At 49.8% G+C, this 21,225-nt stretch overlaps 1 protein-coding gene across 5 annotated transcripts in view; it reads right to left on the minus strand.

The window, feature by feature from the left end:
• Positions 1 to 9: 9 nt before the first annotated feature.
• The window catches only part of LOC113581419 (collagen alpha-1(XIX) chain), an 85,787-nt gene continuing 64,571 nt past the window's right edge, over positions 10 to 21,225 (minus strand). For all 5 annotated transcript variants that reach the window (XM_081714582.1, XM_081714581.1, XM_081714580.1 and 2 more), the window contains 20 exons: positions 20,897 to 21,001; positions 20,684 to 20,737; positions 20,177 to 20,230; positions 20,022 to 20,075; positions 19,573 to 19,626; positions 18,609 to 18,653; positions 17,107 to 17,157; positions 16,604 to 16,648; positions 15,945 to 15,971; positions 13,962 to 14,015; positions 12,958 to 13,002; positions 12,672 to 12,716; positions 12,511 to 12,573; positions 12,191 to 12,226; positions 9,803 to 9,847; positions 9,531 to 9,674; positions 7,925 to 7,991; positions 7,523 to 7,663; positions 4,453 to 4,530; positions 10 to 3,915 (listed from right to left, as the gene is read on the minus strand). In XM_081714582.1, coding sequence (XP_081570708.1) covers positions 3,794 to 3,915; positions 4,453 to 4,530; positions 7,523 to 7,663; positions 7,925 to 7,991; positions 9,531 to 9,674; positions 9,803 to 9,847; positions 12,191 to 12,226; positions 12,511 to 12,573; positions 12,672 to 12,716; positions 12,958 to 13,002; positions 13,962 to 14,015; positions 15,945 to 15,971; positions 16,604 to 16,648; positions 17,107 to 17,157; positions 18,609 to 18,653; positions 19,573 to 19,626; positions 20,022 to 20,075; positions 20,177 to 20,230; positions 20,684 to 20,737; positions 20,897 to 21,001 — 1,329 coding nt within the window. In that variant the 3' untranslated portion in view covers positions 10 to 3,793. The remainder of the gene's footprint in view (positions 3,916 to 4,452; positions 4,531 to 7,522; positions 7,664 to 7,924; positions 7,992 to 9,530; positions 9,675 to 9,802; positions 9,848 to 12,190; positions 12,227 to 12,510; positions 12,574 to 12,671; positions 12,717 to 12,957; positions 13,003 to 13,961; positions 14,016 to 15,944; positions 15,972 to 16,603; positions 16,649 to 17,106; positions 17,158 to 18,608; positions 18,654 to 19,572; positions 19,627 to 20,021; positions 20,076 to 20,176; positions 20,231 to 20,683; positions 20,738 to 20,896; positions 21,002 to 21,225) is intronic.

Below are 21,225 nucleotides of genomic sequence, written 5' to 3' on the forward strand. Positions count from 1 at the left end.
ACAACAAAATTCTTTTCGGGCACACATGATTTTATTTTGTATATTTTTGACACAAATTACAGTCTTCACATGGAAAAGATGTCAAAGAAAACAACAAATGCAATATCAGGCATTAAATAAAACATTAAATAAGAATGTCGCTGCAAAATAAACCTGAAAGTGTTCAAATATAACAAAATGATCAAAGCAAAAAAACTTTATTTGGTGAGAAGTTTGTCAGAAACTCAGCACTCCATTTCATGTCAAAACTGAGAAACAAGACAAAATCTGGAGTGAAAAAAGAACTGATAAAACCCACTGAATGAATTTAGAAAACTGAATGTCTGAAAATATATCAGGACTGAATATGTTTCTGTATCTTACAAAGTAAACACTCAGTAGGATGATACACTAGATTACTAATTGTAATAACATTTTTTTACATTTTAATTAACATGCTAAATAAGAATACATTCAAAAGCTGAAAGCAACATTTACATCTGTAATTAGAACAGCATGAAGAAAATCACAAAGTCAATTTAAAAGACACGATACATATTAACAGAACCTCTTGGAGGTTTTGATATGAAAACATCATTTTCTGCAATGATATGGACAGTGTTTATTAGTCTCATTAAATGGATGTTGTCACCGGCATGACCAATTCAGATGAATTAAGAAGCCATAATAATACATACAAACACAGTACATGGTTTCCGTGCATGTATGATTACAAAAGTAACCACCGCGATAGATATTACAAGTTTGGTGCAAATAGCTTTAATCAGCCTAACATATACATGGATGTATGATTTTGTTAATATGACCAAAAAGGAAAAAGCAAAACCAAACCAAATCTTTCTTTCATTCAAATGAAAACCAGTTTGTTTTAGGAACATATTTTCCGAGCTGTCGGACTTGCTGTAAACATGATCCCTTATGTGCATCCGTTTGGCACAAACCATCACCATTACCGAAATTCAGAGCGGGAGAGTCGGCGCTGCTATCGCTACATGTGGTTAAGGTCTGCGTACGCCCAACGAAGCTTTAAGCACACAGAAAAAAATATATGGCTCCCGGTTATCTTCGTGTGAATCACTTAAACTTGCCATTGAGTAAAAACCTCAGAACACGCTTGCATGCTGATTAGGCCGGCGTGAGTCAAAGGGTGTGCAGGATGACATTTCCTGAGAGGCTGTTAAGCCAATCGCAAGGCTTGTTCTCTCTGGGACTGGCGGAGCGTGGTGAATTACACGGGTGGGCGTAATTTACCGTGGCGGGATACGGCCGCGGTTTCATCAGACATTTCTTATCATTCACGGGAGCCTTTTCTGTCCAAACAGGGCCATTTCAAAAATGAGACGGATTGATGCTTTTTCACTGCAATGCAGTCGATCTGTGACTTAAGTAGACATTAAGCAAGCTGGACCACAGCTCGACGCTTTTCCGTGGGCCCAAAATGGATATTGATTTACGCCTTTTTACCGGATACTGTGATAAGGTATGCCGGGTGTCCGTCTCAGCTCTCTCAAGGCACGGTTTAGTGAATTCCGTGCTCAAAGGCCCCAGATTCAACTAATCAGGTAATTGGCTAGAACAGAGAAAGTACCAAACCCTACTGGATCCCATCCCTATGTTTATTTATTAGCTAAGTGGTGTAATAGCCATTAAGGCAGGTGAGGTTTTCATAATAAGCAGGGGATTTAGGACATCGGATAGGTAGCTATCTTAGGTTGTCTTAATAAAGGCCAGTATTGGTAAACTGCCAAGCAGGAACACTGATCAGAGATCAGGCTTTTATTTGTCCGTACTGACTCACATGATTTCGCAGCTGATCTACAATCAGAATTTCTGCGGCCGCGGAACAACCACCGTGTTGCGAGCAAGCTCGAACAAATACAAGCCCCAGAGGTACATCTTTGGTTTGGCCTGGGAATGTACACTGAAGAAAAGCATGAGATCCACAATCACGAGGTAATGGACCCAAAATGATGGCCATCATCGTGACCCAAGAGGCCACCTCCATGCCATCGGTGACGGATCTGACTAAAAACGCGTTTGAGAGCGTCCGCCCTCTCCCTCGGACTCCCAAGCGCTGCCACGCGCCGAAGCTCTTCCTCTTCGACCCGACGGGTCCAAAGCCTGGACGAAACACTCACGGACCTCCGGGTGCGAAGTCCAGCGACTCTGCGTGAACTCCCGGGGTGAATTTGAAACGACGTCCTGAACTGTGACGGAAACTTCAGAAGACAAATGTAAACATGCAGTTATCTGAGCCTGTCCCACTTCAGAAAAGTAGCACCCTGATGCAGCACTCGCGCGGTGCCGACTAAAACACAACGAATCTCCGCTATCTTGTTTGAGTCTTTGGCGAATGCATGAAAACCAGAAGAAAGCGAGAACATGAAAGTGGAGGCTTAATAACGGTGGGGGGTTGGAAATCAAAGAAAAGCCCTCACCGAAGATCGCTACATGTGTCACGCACGTGACGTAGGTGTCGGTCAGCGCCGCGGGGCCTCAGAAATCTCAGCAGGTTAAAAAAAAACAACCCCACAACAAAGTAGAAGCCCGCACGTGTCCGAAGAGGTGCTTTCAAATTAAAACAACGCAAAATGTTGCTAATCCCCAACCCTTTGCAAAATCAAAGCACAAATAAATAATTCATGTACAAAGAAATACACGCTTAAGACACATTCTGGGTGCATATAGAAAAATGTACAACAGTGAAAAACAAATAAAACGTTTATAAAAAAAAAAGAAACCAAACCACAACAAAAAGAATTCAAGTACCTCGAAAGAGTACCCACACCAGAAAAAAAGAAACCTCATATACACTGTGAAATAATAATGAATCGATTAAAAAACAAACCACAGGGTGAGAGCGTTTGCACGTAGGAAATGGCCATGTCAAAATGTACAGTACATGCAGCACCGCTGAAGCACTGAGTGTCCTGGCAACAGACCCTCCCTACCACTGCAGGCAGGAAAACAGACCAGTGCCGTCTGCTCTCGCGTATAGTGAGACTGCTGGGTTATTCATTCATTTTGTTTTTTGCATTCCGTGCACAACACGCCTATGCACCCTCGGGTCCCAGTACTTACGAAAAGAGAGAGATCACAAACTTGGACAGGAAACCGGGCTTAAATGGGTTTAAATGGCTATCGCGCGACCCGCGGTAATCGCTTTGGCAGTAAATGAAACGCACTCTGAACCATCAGGGTGAGAACTTAGCCATTACGTGTCCTTCAGGTTCTTCAATCTTGATACAAATAAAAAAAAGGAAAAACAGAAAAGTATGTACACGTTGAACTAGATTTGCTACAATATCTTGCACAACATTTGATACTATATACATGCTCTTCTTAAGATTGCATAGTTCCTTCGCAATATAACTCAAACCATATAACTCTTCTTCTCAGCTGGCCAAAAAAAAAAAAAAAGCCGAGGTAAATAGGATTTCTTGTGTCACCTAGCTTATACATCCTGCACCCTCAACAACAAGAAATGAAAAAAAAACAGAAGCAGAAAATATGGAATGCATTTGTTTACTCACAGGGGACCGCAACGCAAATCTATAAATATGGTGTTAGGACTGCGATGCTGCCCCAGTGACGATGGCAACCAGACGGGACTAATCGCTTCTGCAAAACGTAACGGAGGGCGGAGCGATTTAGGAGGGATGGCCGCGCCTCTGCCTCCTCCGCCGGTGGCTTCTCCGAGCTTGAGGTTCGGGGAGGAGGGTGTAGCCTGCTGTGGAGGCACGCATGCTGGGGATAGGCCGGAGAGGTGCAGGGGGGTGGGGCGGGGTGGGCTCTAGGTGTGGCGGCGGTTGCGGGGGAAGGCACGGGGGAAGGGGTGCAGGCAGTCGGCTGGGTCGCACCGCCCGTGTGGGCCCTGGGGCCCTGGGGGGCCAGGTACGCCAGTTCCTGGCGGACCTATGAAGACAGACAAGTAGAAGCCACGTTCATGTGGATGATGCAGTCTACACACACACACACACACACACACACACACACACACACACACACACACACACACTCGCATGTATGCGTATAAACACACACTCCATGTAAATTGTCATTGGCAGTGTGTGTGTGTGTGTGTGTGTGTGTGTGTGTGTGTGTGTGTGTGTGTGTGTGTTGACTGCCTAGAGCCCATCGTTTAATATCGGAGAAACAACCCACTCTCGACATCTCGAAAGCTTCTATTACTTGTTACATTCATTAAGACCTGTCAAATACTCATTTGTTTAAAGGTATTTAAACTGTTTTAAATACCTTTAAACACCGTTCTTTGCTTTACAAGAACAAAACAAAAACAAGAAAGTTCACGAAAAGACGAGCCTCTCAGGTGTGCTTAAACATGTCCCTGAGAGGACTGTCTCTTCACAATCGTCCTTGTCTGAGGGGTTAGGAAGTTTAGGAAGACTTCATTTTGCTGGACAAGTCCATCTTACAGAAAGGAGCACCCACCTGGGGGTCCCGCAGGGCCGGCTTCTCCTGGAACCCCCAAGCCTAGCTGACCCCTCTCTCCTTTCTGCCCTCGGTAACCTGCACACACACACACACACACACACACACAGGTCCCAGATCCACCAACCACATACAGCATATCTTAAACTCCGAAGAGTAAGGCATGTTACTCATATAGGAAATACAGGCAAACAAACAAACAAACAAACAAACACATTCTAGAAACCCTTATAAAGTTGATCCTATCAATGCCCAGCCTTAGGAGCATTTTATTCCTAAATTATCATTGTGCTAGAAATGAATTAATTGCTAACAATTAACAGGGTTGACAATAAAGCTGACTTGAAAATCTTGACCTGAAAATCTCTTGAGAAAAAAACTTGCTTTGTAATATTGTCAATTTGCAGAAAACTGTTAATCCATATTTGTGAGCAGAGTGTCCAATCTGAGCGCTACCCATGAACGACTCTCCCTTCAGTAAAGTTTCAAATCTTGAACCCTTGCTTTCTGGTGGTGGATTATCGCACATACCCACAACACTGTTGCAGATGCAAGACACGTAAATGAAAAGACGGTACAGGCACAGCTACAGATGCAAACAACAACAACGAAAAACAAAACAAAACAAACAAAAAAAACAAATTAGAAGAGAGCAAATGCAGTCCCGTACAGGTTCACGCACTACCCCAACGAGTCGGAGGATGTCTCGGCATGCAGGCCACCACGCTACCCACAAGTGCCAATACGCACATCACAGCAGTCCCGCAAGAAACTACAAGCACGTTCTCCACTGCCCCATTCAGTCCAGTGCAGCATGTCCGCACGCACTATGGCAACACTACATATGGCACCCCTAGTGGCCTGGTGGAGAAACGGCACCTGAACCATTCACTTAAGCTACTCTGTCACTCACACACACATACACATACACAGAGACCCAAGTGCGTGCCTATGCTGGGAGCACACCATGGCACATTCAAATGAGAGATGACATTCCATGGGGAGACCAGCACTGTACCTTTGACATTAAGTCATGGCTCCCTGCGGTTGCACAGACTGCTCAAGTCTCGGCGTGGCAGGGAAGCGGATTGGTCAACACAATGGCTGCAAACTGTGGCCTTGCTGTTCTCTACGGACACTGGACTTTTACTTTGAAAAATGAATGTGTGAAATATATGAAGTACTGTATACTTTCGCCTCGGATTATAAACACTCACTTTCATGTTAAGTAGTGGCTACAGCTCCACTATTTTATGGAAACACACATATTTTCCAAATGTTACCACATATTACCATATTGGCACGCAGTCTTTGTTTATTACCTGAACAAACTGGCCAAATGTATTTGCAGATGACTGTTAGGATCAGCTGAACGCATAAACTGTGAAGATTAACAGAAACAAAGGCTGGTACACTGCTTCTCGTCAAACCCCATTACGCAACGAGGGGCACTCAGTTAAGTCCTGTAAATATTAGTATTCTTGTAAAGCAGGGGAAAGTCGAGGAGTTATCAGTTTCGTTAAAGATGATGAATGCGATACATTTGAATAAAGTGTCAAGAATAAACTTGTTGCTAGACAAAGTAAAAATAAATGAAATGATCCCAACGATATATAAAAGCATGAAAACAAACGTGCATGAGAATAAAAAGTACAATTATTGCATAAGTAGGTTTAATAATGTTACATCAATTCAAATAAAACATGCTGGAAAACATATATATATATATATATATACACATTATGTAACAATGTAATGAAAACAGGTATACTGCAGAAAACGGGATAAGAAACCACTCAAAACCAAAATGAAAAAAGCACTTATTGGTGTGGAGCGCTTGAGCGTGAAGCATTATTTACAATTCCCTGTCAGCATAGTTTTCAAAGATCCTTTTAGACATCGAAAGAAACTGCTTATATATAAAAAAGACTGATTGCGCTCAGGCGCATCCAGACCACAACGTCTGCAAATCTGAGCCAGACTTGCTTGAGAGCAGACCTGGTCAAATCGGAGCGTTTCTGCCGTGAGAAAGACCACGGATATCCGGCATATTTTTCTCCGTAAACTATTCGAATCGGATGTTCCGAGGGAGGCCCGAACCTAGTGAAGGGTAAAGGGAAGTAATGAGGAGGTATTACAGCCCGGCTCAAAGTGAGGGCTCGACAACAACCGTATTTTAAAAGTTTTAAATGACTGATCTACCAAGAGACTGAACTTTGTTTGCTTTTCTTTAGTAAAACGGTTAGTAAAACAGCGGCGCGTAAACAAAGGGAAAAGCACCCCGAGAAATTCACGGAGTCTCAGCGTGGGAAGTGGCACGCGACGCTGGGTGGCCCGGCGCGGTCTGTCACCGTCGCCTCCGGTACCGCACACGAACGCTGCAGGCTGGCGCCGTGAGGTAGAGGCGTACGCGCTTGGGACGGGAGCCAAAAGGACCGCCTCTTCAGGACGACAGGCTGGTTCTACTCTGGTTCTTCAGCTCCACAGCGCCGGGCCGGCGACGGAAGTGACGAACCGGGGGAGGAGGGCCCCGGGGTCTGTTGAATGGCCCCGGGGCCTGTTGATTGGCTGTCACCATGGTTTCTCTCGCTCATAAAGACAGGATCCAGAGCTTGATATTACTGGGGGGGGGGGGTGTCCCTCCCCCCGGCGACACGCTCAGCCGGGAGACGCGGGAGGGCGGGAGAGGGGGTGCTACACCTTTTCCCGCCTCGGTTCGGCTCGGGTGAGCACGGAACCCGGAGCGCTGTGGCCGGAAAGAGCCTCAGAGAGGCGGGCTGTAGCAGCGCAACACAGGCAGACGCAGCCCAAACAGATGCTCTCTCTTTCCCTCTCTCTGTCTCTCCGTCACGCTTACTCTCAGTCTCACGCACACACACACACACACACACACACACACACACACACACACACACACACACACACACATTAGATATGATCTCAGCTATTAGGAGCTGCACTAGACTTCCGCGAGGACACATGAAAGAGTTCCGGGTAAAGGCTCTTGCGATAGCTGGCAGGGAAGCAGGCATCACTACACGTCTTCAGTCCGATAACCTTTGGCTCCTACCTCGAGGGCCCGGGGGGCCTGGCTCTCCAGGGGGTCCCGGGGAGCCGTCATTCCCAGGGGGCCCCGGGGGACCCTCTCGGCCGTGCGCGGCCAAAATGGCCGCCGGCGTCTTCTGCAGCGCGGCGGAACTTGACAATCTCTCTGCAAAATTCCCAGAATTCCCGGAATATTAGCAATAGGTAAAATGGCTAAGCTCTGGTACACTGACAGTGTAAAAAGGATTTTACAATTTGAATGAATGTAACAAGCAGTATCCAGGTAACCGCACCACCAGGACACAGCTTTCTCACATCATTAGAAGCTCTTTAGGGTCGGAGTTCATCTAACAAACCTCTCGACACAGCACATGACTGATAAACTGAAACCTCCAGGACAACACGGCGGCGGCAGGGGCGTACGCACCTTCGAACACACGGGCCACTTCGTTTCGGATGAGCTTTCTTATTTCCTCCATGACGCCTGCGTCGCTCTGGAGACGGAAAACAACGGGAATTAGAGTAGGACACTGGCAGTGGAACGCCGGGAATGGGCGAGCGAGGCGAGGCAACGGCGAGGGTTCACGTCACGTTCACAGCGGGTACGGCGGTGGCGCGGGAGGTCGGCGTTCCGCCGGCCGCCACTGGCACGGGCAGGGATTTCGAGGGAGCCGGTTTTCCGAGCGGAATGAATGGAGAGGACGCACCTCCGCAGCTACTTGCGTGTCGCGCCTCGCCGCTTTGCTTCTGATCTTCGGACGTCTTGCTGCTTTCTGGAGCGTTTTTACCATATATCATTTATAACGAGTCTTGTAAACAACTTTTACATTAAAAACATTTAAATCGCCCGTGGCTGTGTGTGTGCGTGTGTGTGCGTGTGGGTTGGTGGTGTGTTTGTTTACGCCATGATAGCCAAGTCCTGTGTGAGCAGCGTCTACCTCTGAGCCTGCTGCTCTTCCGCGCTAAAACAACGTGTTCCATTTCTGACATCGTTATGTAACACTTCTCTCTGAACGCGAATACGGAGGCGTGTGTGGGGGGAGGGGGGTGTTTTTTCTCTGCACGGCGCCAGGCGCCACTACACACCCGCACGCCCTCCCCGCCCACACCCTGACACTGCCGCAAGCACACGTACACCACCCACAGCCACCATGAGAGGTCTCCACCTGGGGGGATCGGGAGGGGGGGGGGGGGTTTGACCCGAGGAGACTCAACTGTCGGGTCTCCCGCGCTCGGCTGCGAGTGTAGGGCGAGGAAGGGGCGCTTCATTAACGTCTGTGTGTCCGACTTTGGCCCAGAGTACTTGTTCCCTACACTGTTGTAATTACTCGGCTCAGGCGACCGAACGAGTGGCTTCCTCGGCGACGCTGCAATCATCGGGCCTGCCAAAACAAGCTTCCAACTGCTGCTTGCGCTCCAGCGGTCTTTCCCGCCCGGCTTCCCCCCATCCGACCGTCCGACTGGCTGCTTAAATCAACCTGCCATCCGTCGCGGCCTTCCGGAACCCCCTCAGCTGCGCCGCCGCTACGGCCGCGTTCCTCGTTTCGCTATCGGCCTCACGTTAGCGCTCCACCCTCGCCTTTTTCAGAATCGGGTAACGTCGCTCGCAGCCCGCTAAGACAAGGAGCCGCGTCGAGGCTCCTTGTGCCGATCGCTTTCTCCGCCCCGGCTTCTGCCATGCTGGACCCACCCACATCCGATCGGCCGCCGGGCAGAACCGACTAAAGCCGTACAGCTTCAGGTTCCGGGAGGGCTGTGCTAACTTTTGCTAATATTCGATGTATGATTCTCGTTTTTAAGAGTCACAGGAGTCAAGCTGTTTTCAAGTCCGTCTTTTTAAGTCTACACTCGAAAAGTTTTGAAGAAGTAAATGTTCCCGATAAAGTGTGTGCCAGGTTGCTTTGTTGAGTCTTTCCTTTCTATTTATACAGTTGAATTCTAATAACCAATCAACGACACAAGGACCTCCCCCCCAATCATATAAACCATATGGCTGCTATTTCGTCACACAGGTTGGAACAGGAGATACATACCAGTGGATTAAACGTCCCCAGCAAACCAGGCAGGCCTGGCTCGCCCTTGTCTCCGGGTGGTCCCTGGGCTCCAGAAGGGCCCGTTTCTCCGGGTCGTCCCCTCTCTCCCTGAACGCCTCGCTCGCCAGGAATTCCCGGATCCCCCTGCAAACGTCGACAACCAAGCGGTCAAGGTGAACGGCGGTACGGCACCTGGCACTCACGGCGATCGATCAATCGGAAACCTGGCCTCTGCCCGGGAGTTCCGTCTCCCGGGACTGTTGAGACCTTACCCGCTCTCCTTTGGCACCCCTGTCGCCTGGCCTGCCGGTGGCCCCCTGCGGGAAAGAGAAGAAAGAGGAAATTACCCGGAGGCGGATCTGTGTGGGCAGGGGCCGGTCGACGGGGGCGGGGTCCCGGGAACCCGTCCGGCCCCCGGGGGGATATGAACCTCTGTACCCGGCATGCGCGCCGACATCGCGCCTTCACGCCGACTGTTCCAGAATTCCGTTTCTCACCTAGTGGGCTCCCCCCCCCTCCCCCGCACGGGCTTCCCGTCCAATCCCTGATCCCTCAGGCTCTGGTTGACTCTGCTAGAGAGGAGCGACCTGTTGCTGGTGCTTAAAGCGTGTTACGCTCCAAAAATCCCACATCCCACTCCCTTCTCTCTCCTCTGCCGATTCTGTCTCCAGCGTCCAAGTCTGTACAATCTCCTTTCAGAGCACCTTTGCATTAAAATTCTCTGGCCCCATTACCGTAGACCCAATGCAGCATTCCAAAGCAGGGTGTCTGTGAATCTCTCTCTCTCTCTCTCTCTCTCTCTCTCTCTCTCTCTCTCTCTCCCCCCCTCCCCCCCGGCCAACGGCTCCCACCTCCCACCAGTTTTGCCCCCGCTGGTCCAACCACGGACGGCGAGCAGAGAACGGGAAAACATCCTGCTAGATGGCACTGTTGTATCGCTGAGGAAGAGACAGAGGGAGGGAGGGACTTGTAGGGGCAGTGAAAAGAGAGCGAGAGAGTGAGCGAGAGAGACACAGAAAGAGAGAGAGAGAGAGAGAGAGAGAGGAAAATATTGATGAGAGCCCCAGAAGCCCATGAGCCACAGAGTCACGCCATTTGAGAGGAGGATGACGCAGATGGATGTGAAAATAATGCCACGTCGACCTACGGTCAATCTCCTTCTAATAAACCGACAGCCACCACGCCTCCGACGTGCCGCTCCATCCGACTTTACCTAATTAGGATTCGGAGATGTAAACACGGCGCATTTAGGCAGCCTTGTTGTTTCTCACCGTGGCAGACACGTCACGGATCAGGGCACACACACATACGTACATCTCTCTCTATAGACATCTCTATAGGCTTATGTGTGTGTGTGTGCGTGTGTGCACGCTTGGATACGTCTGCCAGTCAGTAAGGTGCCGCAGTAGCAGCCTACGTCCACCTACCATCCAGACCCAGCATCACAGAACATTTTCCTAACGGTACAGCAAGCTACGATTTCCCGTTTGGCGCCGGAGCATCTAATTAGCGTCGGAGTGCATTATTCATAAAATACTGCCCGGCGTGGCTAACATTTAATCCCCTTAAGAGAGCGTTAGAGATATGGTTAGGGAGAGAAGGTATCGTTAAAAGCCCTCAAAAACTAATAACTTTCGTGCGCTTTCATGTGAGTCACAGAGAGAGAGAGAGAGAGAGAGAGAGAGAGAGATGGAGAGAGAGATGGAGAGAGAGAGAGAGAGAGAGAGAGAGAGAGAGAGAGGGGCAAGAATCGGTCCACCCAAAACACCCCAAGTTAGCGAGATCAGTACCATCCCATGCTTGATTCACAGACAGTAGTTTTAACTTTTTTTCAAGAAAGCAGCACTTCAGCAAACTTGCATCAGCCTCCCCCCCGAGCCCACCCCACACCGAGACGCACATACTTTAAATTTAAGTTCGTACTTCCTTGCTAACTAGTAACGCTGCCTTACAGACAGCCAGACATCAAAAACAAAAGACGTCTGATCATAGCGCCATCGCCCGAGTCAGGTGCGTCTTTTCTTCCCACTCTGATCAGAAACTTTTTCTCCTCCCGGCACGCCGCCCACGGACCGCATCCCCCGTAACCCTCCTATCCGTCCCAAAATCCCCTGTCTACTGAAATCATCTGTTGTCCGTTCCCTGTGCGAGTTCTCTTGTGTTTGTCAAGTTCTCGGCGGAGACTCGTTCGGAGTTCTCCAGCCTCTGTCTTCCATGTCTTGTTTGATGTTTTTTTTTTTTTTTTTTCCCACCCCACCGTCTGGCTATCCCACTTCCCTCGTTTTCGCCTCGTCCTGGTCTCTTTTTTTGTCTCGCGTGCCTGTGTGACTTCAGGATCGCCCCTTTGCTCTGAGGGTGTGTGAAACTGGGCTTTACTTAGGACGTTTACTGCCGGTGAAGACACGAAGCACAAAAACATAACGACAAGGGCGCGTACTCGGGCCGTTTAGCCCATGTGAGCGTAAACTCGCTTGGCATGTTTTTATTTGCTTCACATTCTTAAAAAAAAAAGATGGGACAAACGATTTTGCCAGGACTTGTGCACAAATGCAAGCTTTTTTTTTTTTTTACATTTAAATAATAATAAGGAAGTAAGCAAGTAAATAAATAATAACTTGTAGTATCTTTTCTGGCATAAGTGCTGTCGAGAAGCCTCTCACCTCATATCCAGGAATTCCATCTTTTCCAGGTCTTCCCTGCAGAAAGGAAACATCACTCCCATCAATTTTCCTGGATTTAATCTCATTAAAAATCACAATGAGCCAATGGGCGCCACTTAGCATTATGCAAATTAGGTTATGCCGATTGGCTGTCACTGTCATTCCCGAGGTCTCAGGATTCTCATTCCCAAGGTCTCAGGACTCCTTTTCCCTTGATTTGATTTATTTGCTATATTTCCCTTGCTCTAAAACACCCGATTCAATCATCAAGCCATTTGTGGGCGAAGTGTGTAGGAAACAGGCATCAAGCGGTCTCTTACAGGTGTGCCCGGCGGGCCTTCGGGTCCGGGGAAGCCGGTCTCTCCCACGGGCCCTCGCTGTCCCTGAGAGGAAACAAAGGGCACAGGAGGAAGTGTGATTGGAGCGGAGCGAGGTAACCTCGCAACAAGAGCTTCTGGAATCAACCGCAAGCAAAGCTCACCGGCTCTCCGGGCGTCCCCGTCTCCCCGCGAGCGCCAGGCCTTCCCTACCAGCCGTGCACCACGAGAGCGCGAGAGAGAGCGAGAGAGAGAGAGAGAGAGAGAGAGAGAGAGAGAGAGAGAGAGAGAGAGAAATGGAGATACAGACAGAGAAGTAAAGGAGATGGTAATTAATTAGTTGGGTAAAGATTACACCACATGCGCCAGAGACGAAGTCCACATCCTCTGGACGCGGAGACCAACTGAGATCAAATTTAGCAGTGTGATGTGCGTGTGAAACACACTTACAGCAGGTCCCTGTGCTCCTGCTAGACCAGGCATACCTAGTTCTCCCTAAAACACACACAAGCAACAACCACACAAATAAATGAGTCACCATTTTTCCCGGACATCCTTACTGGTGTATTCATGGTTTTGCATTGGCTGGGGGAGGGGCCAAGTGACACCACGAGCTCCCGTTTGTCGTAAGCCACGTTAGCACTGTGTGGTTGCGGTGTCTCTTTAATAGTAAAGTGCTCCGGGCTTCTTGAAGCTCATCCCCCCTTCTCCACAGAACATTCACAAAAGCAGACTGGCTCTCAGAGTGTGTGTGTGTGTGTGTGTGTGTGTGTGTGTGTGTGTGTGCATGTAGCGCACTCTCTCTCCACCTGTCGCCTCTTCTCTGAATTTATGAACCTCTCTTTGGGGTTTTGGTGTCTGCAAAGTAAACAGCTCACGCGGCTGAGATGCGAGACGCTTCCGAGTGTGCGCAGGCTCGCGTTCTCCCACGAGCACCGGCGGGGAGGCAGAGATGGGAGGAGCTCCGCCTGGGGTCACGCTGTCTCACTCTCTCACTATCTCTTTCTCTGACTCACCTCTCATTCCCCGTAACTCACACGCACAACCCTGACTTAGACTCAATTGAAGTCAAGTGCTTTCTTGGCCTGACTGTGTCATAAGTGACGGAATGTAATAAATTCAAGGCGTAATGACATTTGAATTTTTCTCTGAGGACGTGTTCGATAATTTCATTATCCTCTTAAATTACATTTTTAACATCAAAACCACACTAATCGTCCGAATCCTGTTCCAAGTGTATTCTTGCCCCGGTCCACAAACAACCCCGAGCTCCAGTCACGCAGCCGCTGACATCCCGTTACGACACAGAAAGCTGGACCATTTTACTGCAGTATTACTCTGTCCTGGACCATTTTACTGCATTTTACTCTGTCCTATCACACGTGCTCTCTATCGGTACCCCACGCACGTAACACGTGTAATGCATACGCTCCGCTCAGCAGCGGGTGACGTACCTTGGCGCCGGGCAGCCCCTCGAGGCCTGGCAGTCCCATCGGCCCCGCGTCGCCCTGCACACAGAGAGGAGAAGCTGATCTCCACACAGAGCACAGTGCGGGACAGAGGGGCCGAATTTGTGCCTGCCCCCTCGTGTGTCCAGGACGGCACCCGGAGGACCAGGTGTATAATACCGACCCTGGCGTGTGTGTTTCAGCAGCCTGGCAACCCTGCATGCTAATGAAGAGGGGGGCTTCGCCTTTAGGAGGGCGGTCGACCCCTCCGGATGCGCTGTCCTGGCGCACTGGAAAAGTACCGCCCTATCGTGAAGCGTTTTCTCCAATCGGGGTCTTCGGCCGAGAAGATGACTGTACGAGTCCATCGGTCCTTGAAATGGAGCGGAGCGGGGCGGGGCGGGGTCTTAGAACGGGCGGGGCGGGGCTTTGGAGCGGGGCGGGGCGGGAACTTGGAGCAGGGCGGGGCTTTGGAGCGTGGTGGGGCGGGGCCTTGGAGCGTGGAGAAACGGGGCTTTGGAGTGCAGCAGGGCGGGGCACAGCATGCACAGGGTCCCGCAGACCACCTGCTGCATGGTGGAGATCCAATCGCTGACAGCAGGGTCTCATACAACAGTACTCTGCAATTGCTACTGCATATTTTTTCTATTATTATTTATTAATAGTTTTAATGTTATTGAAAATTGTATTTGTTCTAAATATTAGTAGTGGTAGTAGTGGATTGTGCAAGAATGTAATAATACTACAATGTAATAATAAATGTTTTTTTTTGTGTGTGTTTGTCTTCTCTTTGAACTTTCCAACTTAGAAGTGCCGTTAATCACAAATAAGAACGGAGCTGTGCAGACAGACGGGCATCGCAGAGCAGCTCCGTCTGTAGACAGCGGGGGTCCGGAACAGAGGTCTGCCTGACAGACAGGCCCCGGGATAGAGCTCCACAGTTGTGAGGACCTCCTGGGGCGGAGCCATGCGGCGGAGCTAATTGTCATACATGCCGGTTGTCACTGGCGACGGAGCACGGCCTGGGGTAGTCGGCTACGAGACGGATTACCCGAGGAGGACGGGTGCCCTGGAGATTTCCTCCGAAATCTCGCCCAGAGAGCTTTTTCCTTGCTGCGGTCGCCGTCGGCTCGCTCGTTAGGGCCCCATACGTCTGCAGTGCTGCTTTGTGACAATTCGTGTAGTAAAAAGCGCTACGTGAATAAATGTGACTCGACTTAATGGAGTGGAGCCACTGGAATTATTTATTTAAATGTCATATTTACGTGGACAGTGGACATATTTACTTGGACAAACATCATATTTACGTGAGGTAGGCAGGCTCTGCCCCCCCGATCTCTCGAGGAGGACGCCGCGCTGCGATCCGAGGAGGGACAGGCCAGCTGTGCTATCCACGCAGTCTGGGTCAATGAGACGCAGCACAGACCAGAAAAAGATAAGAGCCGATCCATACCTCGAGCACTTCCGACCTCGAGCACGGCTCGGCTTGAAATACCGTGCTTCGGGTCTCATGGAATACAGGCATGGAGCCTATTCTCTGTCCTGGCTCCCAGATGGTGGCATGAACTCCCGCTTGCTGTCCAGAAATCAGAGTCCCTCGCAGTCTTCAAACGCAGACTGAAGACCCGTCAGTTCGTGGAATATTTAAATGTCCGCTGACCCTGCTCCTATATTGACTGACTAAATTAGTATTTATTGTAGGGTATTGTTTATGACACTGATGTTGTTTAACAAACACTAGCACTTCTTATTGTTTATTACACTTATCATTGTCTAAGATAGAGCTTATGTATTTTGTACCTCTAGGTATCAACAGTGATCCCTGTATTTGAACAGTATTCTAGTTAATGGGTATATCTGATTCTAACCTACTGTACTGTACTAGGATATATTCTATGAGTAAATGACGAAGCACTTTTGTAAGTTGCTCTGGATAAGAGCATCTGCTAAGTGCCGCAAATGTAAATGTAAATGTTAATGTTATCTTACCATCCTGCCTTCATCCCCTTTGGGCCCCTGAAACCAAAACAAGGCCGGCGTTACTGTGAGCAAGGAACCGCAGTTCTATACGTTCCCCCCTCGCGCCCTTCCGATCGGGCGGAATCGCCGTGCTGTTCGGCGGACGCTTTGGAGTTCTGGAGTGGCTATTTGCATGCAAACGCACGGCACTCGAACGCAACAGAGCAGCCCTTGAACCATACGCGTGCAATCTATATGCAGACTAAGGTAACTACAGAATCATGGGCGCTTAAACAGTAGTGTGTCCCTCTCGAGAGCGTGACCCTCGTTGTAGTGGTCTAGTGCGGGCTCTACCCGTCCAGGTTAATGAAGGCTTAAAAACGCATCACCCAACGAGAGTAATATACAGGCACGTGCCCTTCAATACAGTCATAGAGCAGAGAGAAGCTACAATGACTACTGATGACGTCGACGCAACTAGCAACCGGGAGAGGTCGGACAAAACTTTTACTGCGTGAAAGCAGCCGGGCCGCGTCACGTTGGACATCCGGCAAGGTCTGGAGCGTCAGCGTGCATCAGGACCCCCCCGTAGGCCCCGGGGAGGCCTGCACGCACGTGCAGACGCTTCAGAACACACCAACGTCTTTCCTTTGCTTTTGAACAAGACGCAGTCGTTAAACACCACCTACCGGAGGTCCTGGCGGTCCTGGGATTCCTATGCCAGCTCCTCCACTCTGCAAAAACACAGCAGAATGTTACAGTATTACACATTACACATCAGTGTCATTAAACACCTTCGTATTTTTAATTAAAGCATTGAATTGGAATTTGCCATCCAGAGAAACACTGCATCTCTTAAAAAAAACAAACAAAAAAACTTGCCCGACAAACTCAGCGTTATTTTGACCTGGCTGGCAATTACTTAAAGGAATTTTTTTTCCCTTTTAGCTCCAAGAGATCGTAAACAACTCGGGGGTTATGTAAAGTGGATTCAGTCAAATTTGAAGAAGAGGGTTGTTTTTTTTTTTTCGTCCTGGGACGCCGAAGATGTACGTGCGTCAGCGGAATGCAGAACTGCCACCGCGGATGCAAAAGTCTACATCGATCCCGCTTTCCTAGACGGAAAGTTCTCAGCTCGGGGAATGTTTGCCGGGGCATGGAGAAGCCAGCGGAAAGGGAGGTGGAACGTTACCTGAAGCTTGTAGATACTGCTCATCCCATTACCTTCCACAGAGGGCACGCCCTGCAGGGACAACAACCAGAGTCAGCCACCCACCGTTTCTCCCACAATCCCTTTGGATGGGGCCTGTACTGAATATGTCCCTCCCTGACGCTTGGCATGCGCTTGTGCCAGAATTGCTCTGTCAGGTCTCGAAGACATGGCGAGGGATCGATAACTGGGCTGTCGCGTAGTGTAACCGCAAAGAGGTTGAGAGAGAGAGAGAGATGATTAAAAAGCCTGTTGCATTAACAAGGGCGGCTTATAGCGCTGGTGTAGAAACGTAATTCCAAAACAGAAACAAAAAGCCAAACAATGTATTGATTTCTGAGGGGCGGGGGCATGCGGCACCAAGCGTCGAGGACGTTTGAGAGAGCCGGAAGATGGCGGCCCCGCCAAGGAGCGGGGAGTTGGGAAACGCTTAGCGGGAGGCTATTAAGGAGCGTTCGGATCTACCGTGGCCGAGGGTCTCAGACTCCTGCTGGAGAAAACACTGCTCCTTCGGTACAACGGTCCGACTATCGCTCGGCTGGGGGGATGCGGTCTACGGAGAGCGTGTTTGATGAGGAATTTGAGAATAGGTGGAGGTTGAACAAAGACACACACGATCTGGCATTGGGCCGAAGCACCTTAATTGTGTTTTATAGGGCGTGGGTGTGTGGGTGTTAGGAGCTAAGGCGTGCCAACGCTAGCGCAACCCTTCCACGGAAGACTCGCCCGCTACGTCGGTGGAGGCTCCACGTACAAAGGCGAGGGGTCAGAGGTCACCGGGCCAACTCAGAGACCCGCTTTAACAGCACCGCAAGCAAAGATGCGCCATGAGCGGGCTTTGTGGTCCGAGCCTGTTGGATAAGGTTGGCGTGTCCTGGTTCGCGCATGGGAGTGCACCTGTGCACGCGTGTATGGGTTGAGGAGGTCAGGAGGTCACACACGAGATCATTTGCTAGACACGGTACACCGCAGAGTACCCTTTAAAAAGGTCCCTGCGTAGTTCTCGACGAGCTCCCGAGAAACTAGTCCAACCAATCAAAAACCTTTTGACCCCGTCAGTGGTTTCGATGAGCTCACTGCAGCCTGTAGAATGAACAGAAATAATTGCAGTAATATGGTATGTAAAGAACTGGGAACTCATAACCGCCTCTGGAGGTCCTGGAGTCACTATCATCATTCCTAACCTTCTAGTTCTCACTGTGTCTCGGTTGGGGAAAAAAAAACCCTTTAGTTCCAAGGCAGAGCCACTGCATGGGAAATATGTGTGAAGTTCTGTGAGATGGAACCGTTTCACGAGGGATATTCGTGAAGTTCTGTGAGATGGAACCGTTCTACTAGGGATATTCGTGAAGTTTTGCTAGATGGTTCTCTGTGACACCAAAAAAAAAGAGGCCCCGACAGCAGAAAGCTGAGCAGAGCTTGCCATGGTTCCGTTCTTGAAGATCAAGGGAAGACGTGCGCTCACGAGCTCTGATCAAACTTACCGGAGGTCCTGGAAGTCCAGGTATACCTGGCGGTCCTTCACTGCCCTACAAAACACACACACACACACACACACACACACACACACACACACACCATCAGCCCCTTACGACACGTGCACATGCCTCCTTCCCCCCTTTTTCATTCTGAATTCAGCGATATCCGTGGACCCTTCCGATATTTCAGAAAGCGCACCGCCAGCCTGCCGAAGTGTCAGCTTCTCAAGCACTGTCAGCACACCGGGTGAATTCCAACGAGCCGTCAGCCCGACAGCTCCGGAATTCTGCGGTGGGCGGGGGGGGGAAGCATCTCTGGCTTAGCGGGAAGCGTCTCTGGCTTAGTCGACCGACAACAGCGGTTGGAGGATGCCCCTCTTCCCTTTCAAGAGCGAATGTGCGCGCCCCGCGTCACGATTTGACACGCCGGGAGACGCATTCAATTTCCGGCTCATGTTTTTCTGGGAACATTGCACTTGCATGTGTAGTTCATTCGTGAGAGGGTGCAGTGCACGGAAGCCTCTTACTGTTCGGAATACCGAACAGTCTTCAAACCGGGGATGAGATTTAAGAACCTGAGATGACCGCTGAGTTTTAAAGCTGCTCATGCAAACAGCAAATTCCGGTGCAGGCCTTTTTTTTTTTTTTATGGCAATTACCGAGGCAGCTCGAAATATTTATAGTGGAGGCTGAAAATACCAAAAGGGTAAGTCCATGTCAATTCAAAGTTAATGCGCATTAATTACATATTCACCACAGAAACTCTGGAAAGCTGTGCAAGTTACGAAGCAGACATGAGTGAGTAATCGCGTAAAAAGAAAAGCATCGAGTTTTTCCAACACAGCTCTGCCATGTCAAGAACTTTGCCCGCGGTTAAGTCAGTCATGAAATCCAAAAATAACAGAGGCTTTTTGGAAGTGTGAGGTGATCAAAAAAGAAAAACGTAATGGGAACGACTGGGGTGGCTTACCCGTTCTCCCTTCGCTCCTGCTGGCCCAGGGGATCCGGGTCTTCCCATGGGGCCCTGATAAAGACAGGCGTGGTTTTACAATGTTTGAAAGTTCCAAAAGATCTCTCTGGTTGTTGATCCAGTTAACGCGTTAAGCCTAGCGATTACAAAAGAGAATGACAGACGGTCTACAGAGAATGACGACAAACTGTGTTCTCTTTCGCAGCAGAGAACATAAGCTTCTCGGAAGATACAAACTTGGCTCATCTATTTTGAGTCATCCGAGTTGCCTCAGTTCACTTACGCATGTTGAGGCAATCGGTCAGAGGTGCAAGTGGCAGGTAGCGTTAGCGTAACACTTTGAATCAGAGAAACTGTCATTAGGTTTGCATCTTATCGCCAAAGCGGACGTAAACCAAACGCCGCGAAGGTGGCCTTGAACGGAAAAGAGCTCGGAGACACGGACTTACGGGAGATCCGGGCCGACCGACGGCTCCCGGGAAACCTGGCGCTCCAGGGACACCCTGGGGAAGAGTCAACGCTGTGGTTAGGCTTCAAGTGCAATGGACCGCGCCAAGCCCAAATCCTCCCCCACGCCGTTCCGCGTGTCCATGCGAAAACCCACCTCATCGCCTTTGTCTCCGACCGGGCCCGGGAAACCTCTCTCTCCCTTCACACCCTGCGGACGAAACAAACCGGTCAAACGCCGTCACGCGACGCCGTCTTCCGCTCGCTGACCCCAGCTGTGACCCCCGTCCACGTCCACCTCTTGCATTAAGCGCGGCCGCGCGACTCCCATCCCTCCCCTTTTCTTTTGCCGTGCAGCCCGTCTTTCTGCTTCCATGGCAACAAGTGGCGGTTGTGCCCGCGCCGCGCCTCGCATCCGGTTAATGCAGGATGCGGCGTGGTAGATGCAAAGTGGGGCGTCTTTAGACCAGGACAGCGCGCGCGTCGTTCCTAATGGGCTGTAATGGTGCAGAAAGGCAGGCTGCCTTGGCGTTGAGGGGGAGTTTATATGTTCTGATTTAGGAATTTAGGAGTTTAGATGTTCTGATTTGTCTGTGGATATGAAAGGCTGAATATGAGTAAAGCTGCCGGTCCATGAGCAGACTATCAGAGCGCCTGGCTTTACCTTAGGGCCTTCTTTCCCTGGATTACCGACTGGACCTCTCATTCCCTGATCACCCTGTTAAACAGAACACACACACACACACACACACACAGGATGCGCAACACAAGGAAAGTGTGACATTTTGCATTACTGCTGGGCAGTAACAGAGCAGATGGTTACTCATCAGTATGTTGTGATGACCTGTGTGTGTGTGTGTGTGTGTGTGTGTGTTACCTTCTCTCCCTGCCTGCCCTCCACTCCAGGAACTCCAAGAGAACCCTTATCTCCTTTTTGCCCTGGCAACCCTGGCACTTGTTTCTGGCACAAACTGCAGGCATTCTGCACGCGCACGCACACACACACAAACACACACAGTATCTCAGAGTTAGTGACATTATCTGGGATATCTATTGCACAATGAGAGAAGGCTTAGCCTCTACACCTGGACTAAGTGAAATTGAAAATAAGATCAACAAAAAAAACCTTTCGACATAGTTTGAAAGCCTGAACTCTGAATGTACTCGCCCTGCCGCTTCCCGAACGCCGTCCGCCGGATCTCCATC

Source organism: Electrophorus electricus, chromosome 5, assembly GCF_041902795.1.
Source record: "Electrophorus electricus isolate QZ-2024a chromosome 5, ASM4190279v1, whole genome shotgun sequence".
NCBI classification, from domain to species: domain Eukaryota; kingdom Metazoa; phylum Chordata; class Actinopteri; order Gymnotiformes; family Gymnotidae; genus Electrophorus; species Electrophorus electricus.